The 18,819-nt window shown below is 43.2% G+C and overlaps 1 protein-coding gene across 15 annotated transcripts in view; it reads right to left on the bottom strand.

Moving 5' to 3' along the window:
• Positions 1-18,819, bottom strand: part of ATXN7 (ataxin 7) — a 141,502-nt gene that overhangs the window by 17,974 nt on the left and 104,709 nt on the right. For 14 of the 15 annotated variants that reach the window (XM_053219128.1, XM_053219122.1, XM_053219123.1 and 11 more), the window contains 3 exons: positions 4,409-4,661; positions 2,040-2,299; positions 1,480-1,562 (listed from right to left, as the gene is read on the bottom strand). In XM_053219128.1, the coding sequence (XP_053075103.1) occupies positions 1,480-1,562; positions 2,040-2,299; positions 4,409-4,661 (596 nt within the window). Of the gene's footprint in view, positions 1-1,479; positions 1,563-2,039; positions 2,300-4,408; positions 4,662-16,869; positions 18,141-18,819 lie in introns of those variants that run through there. The other variant, XM_015065255.3, reaches the window with a different exon arrangement.

Here is an 18,819-nt window from a genome sequence, read left to right on the forward strand (position 1 = left end):
CCCCGCATCGGGCTCTGTGCTGACAGCTCAGAGCCTGGAGCCTGTTTCGGATTCTGTGTCTCCCTCCCTCTTTCTCTCTGCCCCTCCCCTGCTCATGCGCACTCGCCCGCTCTCTCTCAAAAATAAATATTAAAAAAAATTTTTTTTTAAATAAGAACTACCTAGAAACAACATTTCTGGGGCACTCAGTCTGTTCAGTGTCTGACTTTGGCTCAGGTCACCATCTCTCAGGTCATGAGTTCAAGCCCCACATCAGACTGTCTGCTATCTGCACAGAGCCCACTTTGGATCCTCTGTCCCCCTCCCACTCTGCCTCTGCCGTGTCTCGCTCTCTCTAAACAAACATTAAACAAAAACAAGAAACAACACTTCCACTTTCTGAAGATTTTAACATTCCTCCGTTAGGGGGTGGAATGGGGCCTGAAGTCCTTCATCCAAACATAATCTTCGGTAAGATTTAAAATAATACACCAAAAATTTTATTAATTTTTAGAAAACACAATTTTTTACAGTTTTCACGCCCTCCATCAAACAAGGGTTTTCAAGTTACTTTAAAGCACTGATTCTCAATAGTTTTTGGACTCTTCTGAAGGATAGCTGGGGATACTCTCCAGAGAAACATATGTAAGCATATGTGCTCATTCATGTAGGGGTTCCACTGAAGCCACCCCATTTCAACTCTTATTTTGCAGCAAATATACCACCTTATTAGCATACTGGCATTTTAAAGGAAAACTCAGGACAGAAAGGAGGATGGTAACATTTTCGTAGCTTATACGTAAGTTAGATTGTATGTTACACAGTGCTTTTTTGGAACTGGAAAAATAAGTATCTCAAAATCAGATTATTTTAAAGTGGCTCTTTAAAATTTAAGAGCCACCAATTACACAAGCATTTTTATTTTAATGTTTGTTTTTGAGAGAGAGAGACAGAGCGTGAGCAAGGGAGATACAGAGAGAGGGAAACAGAATCCGAAGCAGATTCCAGGCCCCAAGCCGTCAGCGCAAAGCTCGACGCTGGGCTCGAACTCAAGAACTATGAGATCATGACCTGAGCTGAAGTCGGACACTTAACTGACTGAGCCACCCAGGCGCCCCTGCACGAGCATTTTAAGAGTATTCACACATACACCAAGGACATGTCTGGACTTATTTTCAATCCATACAATTTAAACCACAGTAAAGGGTAGGCTCTCATTTTAAATCTCTCTGAAAAAATACTTTCAGTCTTCGAAAATAACAGACTGATTAGGAAACAACACTATTCCCCTGGAGAGGACACTGGAAGCAAAACGTCTCTTACGGTGGCAGTTTGTAACAAAAGGCTCCACGTTTCCTGAACGCGAGGCGTTCTTCGTCCCTTCATTTACAATACCCACAACGCTCCACGGATCAGATCCCCTCTTGGGGCAATGCCATCGATCCCAGCTCCTTGCACTCACTCACCAGTGTGCCCAGCCCTGTCGAGGAGCCCACCTACCTTGCATGTCAAAGACCGGGTGCAGGGCTTCTTGGTGTCGAGATCAATGACCCCACAGTGTATGTCAGGATCAAACTCTCTTTCTGCCAAAAGCACACAGACATTACAATGGGCTCATCGATGGGCTCATCCTTCATTAGTTTTGACAACAGTAGAACGATTCTCAAAACAGGCAAATTCTAACTTGAATAAAATCTACGACATCATCAATAAATATAAAATAGACAACGTGCGAGTGCTGCCAAGCCGCAGCAAGAGACGCCACCAAGAGCGCGGGGGACTACTGCCATCGCTTGACAGGAAAGGAAGTGTGCGTGTCAGCGTTCCTGCCGCGCTCCATTCAGAAAGACACCGCTCGAAAGCTATTTTTACATCACCCACAGACACGTGTACTTTAAAAGCAAGAGTGAAGAGCAAAGGCAGAGCACCTAAGGAGCTTCCACGTAAAGCTGAAGCTGACCAGTTTTGAAAAAGCGGACCTGCAGACAGCAGTCCATTTGCTCCCTCGTGAATACCCAATTATATACAGAGAAACACGAAGAGAAAAAATGTGAAGTTACCTGATAATCTCTTATTTAAAAATTTCCTGTTACTGGAATTATCTTCAGACTTTTTTTCCAGAGCGGATGGTGCGGGAAGCCCTTTGCCATTCAGAATCTGTCCAGGTGAAGGCAAGGTTGGCTTTGGTATCGAGGGGCAGTTAAGGCCAGGCTTGACTGAGGAACTCACAGTAGCAGGACAGGTCGGCCCCACCGTAGATTTCAGTAGTGTGCCGTCCATCTTCGGATGAATCTTCTCCACTTTGACAGAGGGCGTCATGCTGTCACAGGGGGAAGCGGAACATCAGCACCCGAGTGCGCCAGCAGCCCCAGGTGAATGGTGAGCTAGAGGGCTGAAGTCAGAGCCCGGATCTACCCACGCCCTGCACAGGGCTAGGCTCCCAAAGGCGACTTCTGAAAATGTGTCAGGACTACCCAGAAAACTCAGTACGATTCACGTTCATTCAAACTAGAAGCCCTTCTGGTAAGGCAAAAAAACTCCAGCGGACCATCGGATTGACGTGGTCTTTCATCATCCAGGACAATCTTACACATGAGTCCACAGGGGAACTAAGCCTGATACCCAACTCAATTCCTGTAAGACGCAAAACGGGAAAGGGTCTAAAAGGACCAGAGACTATCTGTAAAACCTTTAGAGAATATCTTCAGAGAACTATCATTTTAAAGAAAGGATCCATCAAAACAAATCAAACTGAGTGAACAGGGGCAAGAATAACTGGAGTTAGATAGTATGTCCAAGAAATGTCACTAAAGACATACATGAATTCAAATGAGCCTAACCAGATCTCTGAGAAGAGGCTCTCTGCCCATCAGTGAGGGACACCAATGTTTAGTTATGTGTCACTGAAGTGATAATTCTCTAGTCTCTGAAAAAAGTTTCTATAATAAGAGTTCAGAATATAAGTGTCTGGCACACAGCTGGTGAGCACTGAATACCTGTGCCACTAAGAAAGAATTAATTTTTCTGGGAATCTTACTGACACTAGCATTTGGATGGCAAATGTTGGTATGGAGCTACCAGTTGGCCTGGTCCCCCTCTTAAACCCAGCTCCAAATAAAGAAGATTCAGATTGATGAGGTTTTCTAAACTTTGTTCAGTAGAGTCCGTGCTCAAACAGCTGTTAAGCTGGCGAGTGACTTACACATAGCACTGGCATTTTCTTTGGCTTTCGGAAAGGTCCAGGAACGAAAGCCAAGCTTGCTGTACTTGTACTTCTGACAAATGAGCAGAGGCTGGGCGGGGGGCGGGGCTTAGCAACCGGGACAAACAGCACCAAACAGCTGTACCTGGAACAGCCCGACAGCAAGAGACGCACTGCAAGAAGCGATGGCCTCTCCCAGCTGGCAAGGTCCGTGAGCGGCAGCAGGTGCTAGATACTGCCCTGAGATTAGCCAGGTTAGCAGACCTTGGGGCGGAGATGTGGGGCATACCCTCCAAAGGGAGGCAGGCCAGGGAAAAGCCACCCGCCACCAGGGCTGAGGGCTACCATGACGAGGCAAGATAGGTTTCTGTGGAGTACGTGGCTGAGCCCTCACGTGACCGCACGGTGCCTGGCAGCCTACAAATCCACTGTGCCAACGTGCCAAAGCCTTGCCTGGTGGTGTGAACTTCCTCCGGTCTTCCCTCATCACTACTGTGATGTGAACCCAAGACTGGCGGGGGTGGGGTGGGGTGGGGAGGGGATGGGAGGAAGGCATTGTTTCCCTGTCTGCTTTGCAGGCTCCAGAAAATCCCAGAACAGCATCTGTGAATCACCTCACTTTTTTATTCCTACCGTTATCAATGGCAGCAGCAGAAGCACCAGCGTCCATTCATTTACTGTCTCCTATGGGTCAGACATGACGCCAGGCGCTTGAGACTGCTGTATTAATTCTACTTCTCCCAATAACTGCACACTGGCTGTTACTCTCCAACTGTGAGAGCAACGGGGCCTTGTTCAAAGCCCTGCAGTTAGAAAGTGATAGAAGGGGCGTGTGAACCCAGGCCTGTCTGCCTGCAGAGTTTGGCTAAAGCTCCTCGACCGCATTACGTGTCCTTCATCCTTATCTGCAAAATGGGCATAACAACCAGACCTGTTTCATAAGGTTGTTGTGATAATGAAATGACAGCCCACAAAAAGAGCCAAGTTTCCACAGCTGGCGCACAAGAAAGAGTCAATCAACAAGTACCGCTGACCTTATTACTGCTGTTGCTGTTTTGTGAAGTCTCCCAAAATACGACAGGGAAACAAAAGGAAACAACATACACTTGACTTTCCCCAAAACAGGAACAGAATCCCCACATGATTCACAACAGTTTCAGGTGCTACTGGTGTGCACAGTTCCACAACAGGCAGGGAAGCTCAAAGAACCCTCTGGGCCATACTCACATTCTACCATGGGGGGCTCTACTTTGCTGAATGGGATGCATTGGCCTGGTGTTCCCCCTGAGGTGCAATTTCTCTTTGGGTGATTTCAGCAACTTGGAACTTAATGAGGATGCGCCTAGAACACCTCCACTGGAAGAACGGTTGCTTCCACTTCCGCTGCCTCCTTTGCTTTTGGACAGAGAAGGGAAGAAGGGAAATACTGAAGTGGGAGGAGTGGCCCAAGAAGGCTTGCTGGACGAGCTGTGTCTTCTTTCTGAAAAGCAAAACAGGAAAAAAAAAAAAAAAAAAAGACACTGTGTTTCAGGCAAGTCTCCAATGGAATCCTGGAAGAGTCCCCTGAAATCAACACATTTAGGTTCAAATATGCGTCACTAAGTGAAAATATATTTCACTCAGCAGCTTTCAGAAACGGCTTATCTAGGCCTCACAGACTTATTTAGGATTCTAGGAACTGGTCCTTCTGCTTCGGAAACATCTCAGCATAAAGCGGTTTATCATACGCAGATAGCCATTAGGAAATTAAAGAGCCATTCTAAACCTGAGAATATTTGGTTTTGTATACTAGAAATGAACCTCACTCGCTCCAACAAGGAGTCAGAGAGGCAAATTATTCGTTCATCCACGCAGCTATACGAACTGACACCACACCGATTCCTTCCTTCCTAGCATAGCATCTTTCCAATTTTTTGAATCGCAAATGTCAAAAAACGAGTTGTACCTTAATTTTTTTTCTGTCCCTACCCACTAGCATGTGACGCCAAATAAGAATGTTTCTAGGGTGATTTTATCATCCTCTGAACCTGTGCTGAAATTTTCCAGTGAATCACTTTACTCCCTCTTTTGTAAAAATCTCACTTGGGTACAGATGGCATAGCTCTGGTTCACACTGCTAAGATGCCAAAGGCAGAAGACAAAAATACCACGAGGAGCTACGCTGGTTTTTTAAACCCGGAAGTAATTCATAGTGAAGTACAGACTACACAGGTTTACCTGAAAATAAGTCTACCCACTGGAGAATCAGGTTTTCTGGTCATAAAGCAATCCATACTAAATAAATTGAGAGCTGCTGAGGAATGGCACTATCGGAAACAAGTCAATTATTTAGGAACTTTATCTACTTAAGTACCTTGTGATGACTGCCTTCGATTAAACTTGTGATTTAAAATGACATGTGGCAAAATAAATAAATTAAATTAAATTAAAATGACACATGGCTTGGCTTTAAGTTTTAAAATGTACGTGATCCAACATTTACTTACCACTTCACAGAAGCTATATGAATATTTAAAAAATTAAGCAAACTGGAATCAGTGACTATCAGCACCGCACAAACGGTTTATTTCTAAAATCTTTTTTTTTTTTAAACCAGTCCTGAGGCTCTCTGGGAAGCTGAGATGACTTACTCCCAGAAGGCCATTAGTTAAACAATGCTTTATGAGGTATTTAAGAACCTTCCACAACAGGACAAAATTATAATGCTGATCTACAGACAAAATTCCAATTGTCCAACCAGACTGCACAAAGGCCACAAGCAAGTTAGGATGGCTAAAATGATAGTGATTTTTTTTTTAGGTTTATGTATTTATTTTGCCAGAGGGAGTGCAAGCGGGGGAAGAGCAGAGAGAGGTGAGAGACAGAATCCCAAGAAAGCTCTGGATTCTAAGCGAGGAGCCCAATGCAGGGCTCAAACCCATGAACCATAAGATCATGACCTGAACTGAAATCAAGAGTCAGACAGTCAACTAACTGAGCCACCCAGGCACCCCTAAATTGACAGTGATTTTAAGCGCCTGTTGCTTTTGCGTGTGTGTGTGTGTTTGTTTTTTTTTTTTACTCTGATGAAAGCTGTGTGCATGGAAAGGAAAACTAAAATAACTTAAGTTTAGTAACTTTCCAAATTTGGTATCTGAGGTTTTGTTTCTTTTTCTTCTTTTCTAATTTAGTTTCTCTCCCCTCTGTGATCCCCAAACACTATCTGAATATCCTTCCAAAGCACCAGCACTTGTCAGGCAGGACCGTAAAAATCTGTTTCCAGTTCTGCCGCCTTCCTTGGATGGTGAAACTTCCTGTCTGGGTCATCTCTGCCTCTGTGAGACCTGGCATGGAGCAGACCTTCGCTTAATATGTGCACCATCGGTGCAGCTTGTCTTGTGAGGAGGAGTGATTTCAAACAGCCGTGGACCAGTAGTTCTCAACCCTGGCTACACAGTGGCATAACCTATGAGCTTAAAAAATACTGATGCCTGAGTCCCACCCAGAGAGATTCTGATTTAACTGGTTTGGGGTGTGGTCTGGGTATGCAGGCTCTTATAAGTGCCCCTGTGTGATTCCACTGTGCAGTCAAGGTTGAGAGCAGCCTTATACTAGGCTAATGCTCCAGAACCATTAGCCACGGCTGAGTAAGTTAACACTTGTAGGGCAATGAGAACACTGCCTGGCACATGGTGCTTTCTATCAGGGTCTATTAAATAAAGCTCACTGCTGCTACCTGTCCTCAACTACTGCTTTCCGGACTTCCATCAACTGCAAATTATTTCCATCATTCTTACCAAAGCCACATAAAATAGTATTTTTTACTTAACATCTTTATTTAAATTATCAGCTCTACTGTTCTCTCCTCCTCCTCAGCCATTAACCAGTCTCTCTCTGGGGGCATCACTGGTATTTTGGACAGGACAATTCTTGTATAGGATTTCAGGATGATCAGAGGTCCTGTCCCCTGCCCCTTAACCAGCAGTGGTGCCCCTCTGCCAGGGGCAGCCTGAACCTACCCTCCAATCCATTCTCATATCACCCAATGTGACGCAGGGTACTACCCTCAACTGGGAACTATTTCTCCAAACAACAGTATCTATGAAATAGTAGGTCTGATGAGCTTGTTATGTACTTTTTCTATATACATTCAAATAAATATTAAAATATTCCTCCATGGTCACCCACAGAAATCATCCTGTTTCTCACGGAGGACAAGTGTGTGCTGCAGGAAGAATAATACCATGTTTGTGGTATGAACAGGGAGAAAACTCCCAACTAAAACTTACTTTTATGAAGTACACCCCTTTCACTATTCTCTGGGGATCAGAATTCTCAAGCAAGTGTTTTAGAGTAAATGTGATTTTAAAGTATTTGAAAAGTATTTTCTCTTGATATCAAGTGATATAAATAAGATTCTCAATCTAATGAAATACAGTTTTGCTCGTAAAGCTTATTTTCAGAAAGTAAATCTATTCTGAAGCCACTGATATACTGAGGCACAATTTGAACATAATGAAATACTGCATCTGCTTTCACAAGATTTCATCTGCAAAAAGTACTGCGCCAATGCAGAAAATGACACCTGGCTGCACCCAGTCACATGGGCACACACAAAACACACGCCTCCCCCAAGCACCCACCATGCATCCCAGTTCACCGTGGATGTGAGGAGCCACGCCCACCCACAACTGGTGCTACAACTTTCCCTTGATCTCAGAGCCCACCCACAACTGGTGCTACAACTTTCCCTTGATCTCAGATAACTTCCGTCCACTACTTCAGAGTAACTCACAGGCTGCAGCTCTTCCAACACCTGCTTCCAGAAGCAAATGTCGGCTCGTTTTCTGGTATTCACCTATTTTTAACCATTTAATCTATGGAAAACTGTGCTACTGTTTCTGTTAGGTTCCTATCTTTTTTGTGTGAGTCACTAATGAAGTTTTGAGTGCTGTGCCCGTAACCCCATTCCCCTAATGAGTCTCATGTGGATTCTATTACACAATGTTGCACAGTGCAGTAATTTCTTAGGAATGTGTGCTGTAGGACAGCAGAACTTTCTTCAAGTCTGTCCTTTTAATTCTCTATTCCCATTATAGTCCATTCCCGCCATTTTCTTCAGCTGATGCTTCTTTTCTAGTCTATTAACACTTGTTTCGGGGATTTTGCACCAGAAAAATCAAGGATCAAAGCTTTCTAGCATTAAAAATCAGCTGGTGTATCGATTACATTTATATTTTCTACTTCAGTAATAAAAGACATTTAAAAACTAAGAATGGCTATTACATGAATTTCTTTCACTCATTAAAACTTGAAACAGACTTGCGTGTGTGTGTGTGTGTGCGTGCTGCACACGCACGTGTGTGCTCGTGTGTATTAACGGATTCTGGCTGAAAAGTGCCAGCTCAAATCCTTGTCATGCTGCTGAATAAAGTTGTTCCTTCACATCATGGTCTGGTAACTTATTCTCTGGAAAGGGCGGCATCTGGCTTACTCTCTGAGAGAAAGCAAAGAGGAAAAAACATTTAATTACAGCTCGGTTGGAATCTCCCCATCCTTTCACTGTGGGCCTTTATTTTTCATAAGATTTTAAACTGGGCTTCCAGCTTAAAAAAAAAAAAAGTGTTTGTTCCTAGATCAAAAGAGAAATGGGCAAGTTATGGGTAGGGTTAGGGACCTTTTATTAAGTGGGCAAACTGGTGGCCAGGCGCTAAGCATAACTGCAGTGTGGCTTGGTGAGGAGTCCAAGTTGAGTTTTCAAAGCACTCCTCTCTACAGGGTCTGGCACCAGCTCAGAGAAGGCACACTCTGTTGTCCCTGGATGAGAGGGGTACTTTGAATGGCTCTAGCAAAGGGAGAGATAGTTAGGCAGCCCAAAAGACAGACAGTACAGACAGGGAAAGAGCACAGAGAGGCAGACATGGGTGAGTGTGTGTGTTGTTGGGGGGGAGGGGAAGGGGCGCCGGGGGTTTGGAGTAAACAGGGCAGACAGATGTGAAGAAAGAGGTAGAGGTGAAAGGTGGAAGAGAGGGAGAGAAAAAGAGACTGTGTGAAGTGTGTAAGAGATGGATGCGTCGGACTTTCTTCCCCCTTGTGGCTTGAACATGTGATAGCACTGAAGGGAGCAGCAGGGTATCGGGGAGGGTAAGGTAGAGGATAGCTGTCTTTATGTCTTCCAAAATGGAAAACAACCAAGAATACTGAGCTTGCAATCTGGGATTCACGCTGAGGTTTAAAAATATACATATGTACGTGTTGATACCCAGGTACAAACCAAAAAGGAGTTCAAAGCAAATAATTAGATCTCCTTAAGTCATAAATAAATATTGCTTTGAAAATAACGAAAAATAATTCAGATGCACAAGTGTAAAAGTTAGGGCACAAACCTAAAAAGCTGTCAAAGCAAATTTTAACTTCAAACAATTCATTCTTGAAAAAAATCTACAAGGAAATACAACAAATTTTAAGCGGTTATCCCCGGGATTAGGGTGTGTGTGTGTGTGTGTGTGTGTGTGTGTATACTTTTTTTTTTTTTTTTTGAGAGAGAGAAAGCGCAAGCAGGGGAGGGGCAGAGAGAGAGTCCCAAGCAGGCTCCACGAGGGGCTTAATCTCATGACCCTGAGATATGACCTGAGCCAAAATCAAGAGCTGGACACTTAACCGACTGAGCCACCAAGGTGCCCTGGGTCTGTTTTTAAAAACTTCTGTATGTTGGGGTGCCTGGGTGGCTCAGTCAGTTGAGTGTTCAACTTTAGCTCAGGTCATGATCTCATGGTTTGTGAGTTCGAGCCCCGCATCAGGCTCTGGGTTGATAGCTCGGAGCCTGGAGCCTGCTTTGGATTCTGTGTCTCCCTCTCTCTCTCTGCCCCTTCCCTGCTTGTGCTCTGTCTCTCTTTCTCTCAAAAGTAAATAAACATAAAAAAATTTAAAAAAAAAACTTCTCTGTTAATTTTTCTATAATGAATATGATTTACTTGATTATACTTTAAAAGGGGGGAAATTTTCATTTGGTGTTCTAGCCTCAATTTCACACATGCCAAGATAAAGGCGTATTATCATTTGTGAGCACAGAATCAATCTATTCCATTCTCAATGGTTATCAGGTAAGAGCAGGCAAGAGCATCTCATAGCAATTAAGACCACTTCACAAACTTGTTTTTGCTCAGGGCTCTTTTCACTAATGTTTTATATTTCAAACAACTGACTGGTTAGAAGTCTCACCTTCAACAACATTAACAACAGCTGTCACTGTCTATTGGGCATAAACCATGTGTCAGGCACCACAATGCGTAACTTACAGACATTATCTCATTCAGTTTTGATCATCCTTCTACAAAGCAGATACTGTTATGATCCCCTCTTCCATATGAGCAAGCTAAGGCTTTAAAGGACTCATGTTGGTTGCCCAACACCACCCAGTTAGTTAAAAGGCATAGCTGGGATGCAATCCCAGGCAGGCTGACTCTCGTACCCAGGCTGGGCCACACTATATTCCACCTATCCTTGTGTGGTGTTATTAGCAAGCCATAATACATGGTCCAAAGGCAGGCAGAAGGGAAAGGGAAAGGGAAAGGGAAAGGGAAAGGGAAAGGGAAAGGGAAAGGGAAAGGGAAAGGGAAAGGGAAAGGGAAAGGGAAAGGGAAAGGGAAAGGGAAAGGGAAAGGGAAAGGGAACGGGAACGGGAACGGGAACGGGAAAGGTGAGGGTTGGGGCATATATCAGTAAGAAGCCCATCCATCTTTCCAAGGGCTCAGCAAAACAGGCTAACTGCCAGCACAAAAGACTGCAAAGGTTCAACACACAAGGTTGAGACAGAATATTAGTAAATTCAGGATGGGGATCCAGAATCTGTTTAAGGGAAACCCAGGTTGTTGTTGAGATTTTATCTTTCCCTTTTGCAAGCTATCTATCCTAAAGATAAGCTATGCATGTCAGCCAGGATAGCTTTTTTCCTTTTTTTCCTTTTTTTGCTCCGGAGGGTTTTAAACCATCAAAGATGGTTTGCAGAGTGAATTCTGGTAGAAAAGTACCCGTCAGGGCTGTCTTTCTTGCTAAAAAGAATCATTTTACAAAGTTCCCAGATGGGTCTGTTTTACTAAGAACAGCGAATACCTATTCTATAGGATTAGGCTGGCCCCCTCTGGACCAACACAATGCATGTTTCTGGTCATTCTCTGGTCTCTGGCCAGTCATGGCTGCCTTTCCAGTAAGGGATCAGAGCTGTCAGGCACAGTGTTGATGTGAGCTAAGTAATTAACTAGGCTGAACAGAATCCAAATTAAATAAAAAAAATACTTTTGCGGGGGGGGGGGGGGGGCGCAACTCAGTTAAGGGTCCGACTCTTGACTTTGGCTCAAATCATGGTCTCACAGTTTGTGAGACCCAGCTCTGAGCCTGCTTGGAATTCTCTCTCTCTCTGCCCCTTCCCCACTTGCTCTTGTTCTCTCTCACAAGATAAATAAATACACATTAAAATATACATAAATTAAAAGTACTTTTTAAATAGATTACCTAAGAGAGCAAGAACTTTGGAATCAGAGACAGACGGGTTCAAAGCTGTGCTCTGCAACCTACTAGCTGGTAACACTGGGCAATAACCTGATTCCACCCACCTTGGCAGCCTCTTCATCTGTCGTCAAACCTACCCTGCAGGGCAGGGCTATTGGGGATTAGCTAAAGGAGAGTTGTAGAGCCCGCAGCTCAGGGCCGACTACAGACCAGGCACTGGGAACTCAGCAGGCACTAAGACACATGCCCCCTGTTAATGCAGCTAATGCCAATTACAGACTCCTGTGAGAAAGGCATGCTGATTATCAAAGCAGGCAGCAATCACTTACAAACCTAACCCACTTTATCTTCTCCCGTGGAGTACAGGTAGAAGCTACATATTTAGTTTCTGTGTCAATCCAAGCTCTTCTCATAAAAGCTCAGAGGAATAACTTTTAGAATTCATTTACAAATGATTACATTCACACCAACCAAAAAAGGAATGCTCATTTGAGCTAAAGTTATTTTGAAAATAAAAACTTGGTTCATTTTCCTGATGGAAACGAGTCATACCCAGGAGGAACTGCAGGTGATGGAATGGAATGAAGGGAAGGTCTCAAATTCAGCTTATGGATCCAAAGGTGGAAATTTTAGGCAGATTATTGAAGAAATGATTCCTAAAACTCACAAACTTTTCTCTATATGAAACTCACCCTTTTGGACAGATTTGGTCAGGTAAGGTTAAAAAGAGTGTGTACTCTGTATGCAATGGCCTTATGAAAAATATCAATCCACACTTTAAGGAATGTATGATTTCATGGGGTCTTTGACAGTCCCATCCCACTAATACTCTAGAACTGCCCCCTTTTAAAATAAGGGGTTTGTCTTTTTGTTTTAAATAATCAAGCTCACACATGGCTATAAAACGTTAAATGCACGCGTATGGATCATCTGGCCAGGCATAGCAAGCAATCCCTGCATGTAACAAAAGGTTCAGTTTAGAAAGTTAGGGTCATTCATTTAAGCAGGCCCTTCACAGAATTTATTAAATTGCTTATTTTGATATCCAGGTTGAAAAATAACTGCAATGTTATACTGCCAGCTCCCAATTAACCCAAACTGTCACAAGTGCACTTTCGGGCTGCCAACACAACTCCTGAAGGGTCAGCTGGCATTAGCGGTCTTTCTTAAAGATGACCCCTATAAAAACATCTAAGGTCAGGAAACTATAAAGGAAGACTACATATACATTTTTCAACTCTCAGAGCATCTTCCTTCCACATCTACTTTGCACATCAGTGTTTTGCCTAAGACTTTTGACCTTCAAAGCTGAATCCCATTCCAGATCTTTCGTCGTTTCTGCACCTTACCTAGACTATTATTTACTTAATATATTCTTCAAAATTCAGTGACTGACTAGGCATATCTAATTTAGCATTACCCTCAGCAATTTCTGTGAAGCTGTGACTTTGGTTTGACAAAGTACTTCTGTTTTTTTTCCTAATAATTATTAAAAAAAAAAAAAACTGGCATACCATGTAAATTCACACCATGGACATGAAGCATTAATGATGTGCTCACTACTTCCACTGTCAGCTTTTCCCTGTAAACTTCCTTCTTCTTATGTAAAGGCACCCCCGTGTGTCTGACCAGCAAACGTGTTCCTACCCTACTCCCTGTCCTCACAGTTTCTCTTTAATCCAGATCTGCTTTTTCTTTGATCCAACTTCTTTAGGGTCCCTGGACACTTGATTAGACTACTCCAGAGAGAGCCTGGTGTAGTCTAATGCTAAAAAACACCCAACGGACGAAGACTGTCTCTGTAACATTCAAATCTCACGTTGGGGAATCGCAAACTGACCTCTGACAGGCAGTGCCTCAAAGGACAATTAGCCAAAATTGGAGCTGGGAGGCAGCCTCAGAAAAGCACGCTTAGGTGGGTTACAAACAGCAATGAAAAACAGTGAGGAAGAAAAACTCTTTACCACAAAGCACTCAGCATCATTTCCACTAGAGAGATTTAATTGAAAAGGATGATTTCAACACTGGCTGCCCTAACAAATTAGTCTCCAACTGCGACTTCTGCCAAATGCATTTCTCCTCCCCCTAACGCAGAGGTGCTTTTAAATTAAAACATAAGGGGAAAGTGCAGAAAAGAGAGTCATTTACGGCACTTGGGCTACTTGAAACAACTTTTCACCAAAGGTCTATAATCAAATTATCAAGCTCTTCAAGCCAGTGCTTTATGATGAAAATAAAAGCCCCACGAAAAGTATTCCGGGTCTCCTGGCACTTCCACGTCTCTGGGCAGGGTGCGCCCTGCAGCATCCCCATTCACGCTAGCGGCATGAAAGAGAACTGATCACAAAGGGCAGATTACAAGGGAGAACGACTCCGACTCCAGTGGGGGAAGGGACAGGCGTGAATGGATTGTAAATAATGTTGCTAAGAAGGGAGCAGAAATATGGCAACTTCAAATAATCCTCTTGCCAGGAATTCTTCCCGTGGGGACTGTTCTTTCCGTGCTCTGCTTTCAAGTGAGAAATATGAAAAACTTACTGAATATCTGGGGGTCCTCCTCCCCTGCCATCTTAACTTGTGGCTTTTGCAAACACTGCTAAAATGGCTTTTTAAAAATCCAAGTTTTTTTTATTAAAGTAGAGGAAATGACAGAGAAAAAAGAAGAGGTGCTGAAGGTACACCAGAGATCACCTTGGTCATGAGTGTGAAGCATCATTTCTTCATAATCACCGTCATAAGAAAGCTTGTTTTAAGGAAGAGTGAATGGTCGGAATGATCAGTTCATTTCCTTAATGGGGCCCTTCCTATGCTCTCGCAACCCTGTTCAAGGTACAGACTCTGAACTGCGGGTTATCATCATGATCTCAAACAGGCACACAAAGATGTTTTCAGTGAAAGCACCTTGGGGGAAAAGGCAGCTTCTACCTTGAGCGAAACACAGCCACCAAACTCTAATTTTCTGCCACCATTTCTGACTATGGGCTATCATGCAACGAATGGCATGCTGGCTGACACTTCTACTTTGCTAACAGCCCTAAGGTCCTCTCTCTGCTGTGCTCAGGAAGCACAGTGTTACCCAAAGGATGCTGGCAGAGTACAGCAAGCAACCACCCTGCCTGAAACAAACATGATCTCACCGAGTGATGTGCACAACACTGTCGCCGAATTCATTCCCGTCTCCCTCCCACTCCATCAGTGACTTGAAATGTTTGTGTTTCTCCGGTATCGGCATGTGAAAAGAAAAAAGAGCCAAAACCAAAAATCGACCAGTCTCTAGTTACTTCTGATTTAATCCTCCACTGGTTAGGGAACGAGGCATCCTACAGTTCAGTGATCTAACATTAGGAGTTTAATCTCCCAAAATTTGTTATAGAGCATGTGTGGTTCAGGCATCAATATACTCAGTCCTTCCACAAACTTCTCTCTAGTCACATTTTGGGCCTTGGTCACAGTTTTACCCAAATGAAAGATACAAAACTATATCAAAATGCAAAAAGGAATTAAAAAAAAAAAAGGATGTCTTTACCACTGCAATCCAAATTTTACACACACACTCCCACACACACGTAGGAAAGACAGAATTAAAGGAAACCGGTAAAACTCAAATTCGAGTTCTCTTTTTCATTGTTTTTGTTTGGTGTGTTTTTAAAAATGAAAACTGCTGTGCAGGAACCCCCACAGGGAACATGGTCTTCCCAGGCCAAAAAAGAGTAGCAAGTCCAAGGTGCAAAGGAATGACGGCATCATCTGCTGCAAAGTACTGCATCGAGTGGAAGTCACATTCTTAATCGCTAGTCCCTGCTAATTCGGTATCCTTTTAATTTCACTTTATTTTGGATGGGGGAGGGAAGGAGACAGTGAACACGGGAACACCAAAAACCTCAAACTCAGAACGCAGTCCAAAATGCCTCCTTCATTAAGCACCCTGTTTAATAAGGAACGGATGATTCATTACCTAACAATGCCAATGTTTTCAATGAGTTTGTAGCATAGGTTTGTTACCCCCCACCCCCACCCCTGCCGGCAATGCTCCCCAAAAAGAGAAACACAGTATCTGCCCCACCTATAGGCTGGGGCTGTCAACTAATGAACATCAAAAGCAATATTCAAAAAAAAAACAAAACAACAACAACAAAAAAAACCAATATTCAAAAACGAAACTACAAAGAGCAAAACTAAAACTGCCTGACAAAAGAGAGTTTAAAAAAGATAAATTCTAAGGAATTAACAGCAATTTGGTTAAAGGTTTAAGATCTGTTTACAGTCCTTCAAACTGGTAAATTTTAACCTCAATTAAAACTATCTGGTCAAGCTCATTACTGCAGAAGCCATGAAATGTGAATCCAGTGAAAAGTAAAGAACTCAACTGTCACCTCACTCCCTGCTTACCGACAGAAGCACAAGACAGGGTAACTTGGAGAAGAGCCTCCCAACAGAGCCCAAAACAATCAGCTTGGCTGTACCGGCTACCTTGATAACACAACTGAAAAAAGTCGTCCTTTCTGGCAGTCAGTCTGTAATTAAATTTTTATACACTCAAGTTAAGTAACTGAATGACTTTCCAGGGCTACTGTTTGTATCTTGAAGTTGTTCTTCCTCTTGACACAGTGTTCTGCTGGAACCTTTGCTATGGATGTGAAGTATCTGACCAAACAGCTTTCAAACACATTCGACAGGAAACACTATGAACTGCTTGTCATAAAACCTCACTTACCACAAGTGAGATAAAAAACAAACAGTTAAAGCGTGTTACAACGTTCCTCCATTTTTAGAGAGCGGCGTAACTAATGCTTTCCCTGTTTTGAGATACGGGAACCGTGTGGTGCAAACCTCAGCATTTTGTTGGAGTTAATAACAAACTAGACTCCTGTCTGCGTTTGAACTTTGTCCAGATCACTCAAATGACATTTCAGAATGGCTCCTGCGGACGGCTTGCAGCAGCTAATCCCCCTTGTTGTGATTACCCGCTCGGACCCACCAGCTCTGCAGAGCTCACTCCCTCTGCCACTCCAGCAACACACAGCCCAGGGCCTGCTGGCAGGGGAGGCCAAACGCCAGGAGGAAAGAGGCCTGCGCGAACTCCTCCCGCTCTGCTTGCTTCCATGTAATGTTAGCAAAGACCTAACCCACCTCCCGCAAGCTCATCCCCAACTGGGCCCCGGGCCAAGCCCAGCCTCTGAAAACTGCCTCGGAAAACTTACCCAGTGGAGCTTTCAGCCCTCGTGCGGAGGAAGGGCTGTTCTGGAGAGGCTTCTTGTCACCTTCCATTCACATAATCTGGTTGTGCTTCATTGCACACTTGCTACTGCAAGCTTGCATCATGACTTGGGTCTGCCCACCAACTCCAAATATGCTCCATGTTTGGTCTTATGTAACATTTGCTACTACTGTAAAAAGCACTTGAATTACAAAGGTCCTGGCAGATCAACAGAAAACAAGGGGTGGAGTCTAATTTCAACTAATATGGTCATACAAGGCGTCCTGGCTGGTGTAAATTAATCCTCCTATTTGAAAGGCAACTTGCCCAAACGGGGGAAGATGGAATTTATAAATTTAACCTCCTAAAATGTGAATTTACTCACACCCTGATTTTTCTGAATACCTTTAAAATGGACACTGCTGCTTCCAGGTATATTGGAAAATTTATATGATTCATTATACAGCCTACATTTTAAGCCTCGATAAACTGGAAAGTTTTAAAGTCAATGCATTTCTACAAAGAGTTGCAGTCTTTTTTGACATTTCATTTCCCCATGATCTATACTTAAAAATAACTAAAATTTGTCACTCTGAAGTCTACTTTCCTTTCTTAAATCTAGTAACAAAAATTTTAACCAATTTTCTATGCATATTTGTAAAATACATCTTATTTCAGAACAATATACACCTGACTCTCTGAAGCCTGGTGCTCAATCACTAGATGACTGACTAAAGCTAGGACCTTTTATACTTTTAATCCAAAAACTTGTCTCCCTAATGACTCTTTATAAACAGTGTCTTCCTGGTCTGTTTCTCTATGTCAGCCCTATTATACTCCCCATAAAACTATTCTCCTACTCTCAATCCCCAAATCTTACTGTCAAATAGACATGGAAAAAATGGCCAAATGATCTGAGTTTTATGATGATAAAGGCTGCACACATAGACTCAGATGTCTGATAGTTCAGAATGAACACTTTTAAATGTCAAAAGGAGGGGGGAAATTCCTCTACAGAATCCCATCACCCCATAGAGAATATTTGGCAAGAAGTCATGAATTACATGTGTGGAAAAGATTTGGCCTGGAAGGGGTGGGAAAGAGTTGTGAGGCGTAGGAAATGGTTTCTATTAGAGCAGACACAAATTCTAAATTTATTCTAAAACAAAAGAGTAATAGCCACACTGCTTTATTTTCATGGCAAGCAATCAGATCCTGACCATGGCAACAATATTAAGATCCAGAGGGTTTTCTCAAACCTACTTCCCCCCCCCCACCCCCCACCAGGCTTCTTATAATCACATTCACACAATGCAAAGCTATAGTGGTCTTTAAAAGACTCCAGGAGGACACCAGGTAAGGGGCATCAGCAGATCAAGCACAGGATGAAAACATCTTTCAAAATTACTTAGCAAAAATAAGTTTAGAATAATTCACTGAAGGTCTTCTTAAGCTAGAAGAAAAAACTCCATTGCTATCCTACTTGATTGCAACAGGTCTGCACCCACCCACCCTTCCCAAGGGGCAGCTGAGGAATCTCCTTGATGTCATTGGTCACAGGACAAAACAGATAAGGGGCCTTTTCTCAGACGAAGACTCCGTTCCATATCACTGCACCTATCAGGCCAGACCCCAGAGTCCTCGCTCCTCTCCCAGCACAAATACGTGCCTTTCTAATGTTCACTTTTGTGGGGAAAAAATATCATTACACAACCCAGACAATCCACGAGTTCTGATAATCAAATCTTTCTATAATCCTGGTGAAAACTAGGGTGAATTGCAACAAACCTTGTTCTTTTTTTTTTTTTTTAAGTTTATTTTATTTATTTTGTGAGAGAGCAAGCACAGGGAGGGGCAGAGAGGCGGGGGGAGAGAGAGAGAATCCCAAACAGGGTCCGCACTGTCAGCGTGGAGCCAGATATGGGGCTGAAACTCACAAATCGTGAGATCATGA

This window comes from Acinonyx jubatus, chromosome A2 (genome assembly GCF_027475565.1).
Source record: "Acinonyx jubatus isolate Ajub_Pintada_27869175 chromosome A2, VMU_Ajub_asm_v1.0, whole genome shotgun sequence".
Classification (NCBI taxonomy): domain Eukaryota; kingdom Metazoa; phylum Chordata; class Mammalia; order Carnivora; family Felidae; genus Acinonyx; species Acinonyx jubatus.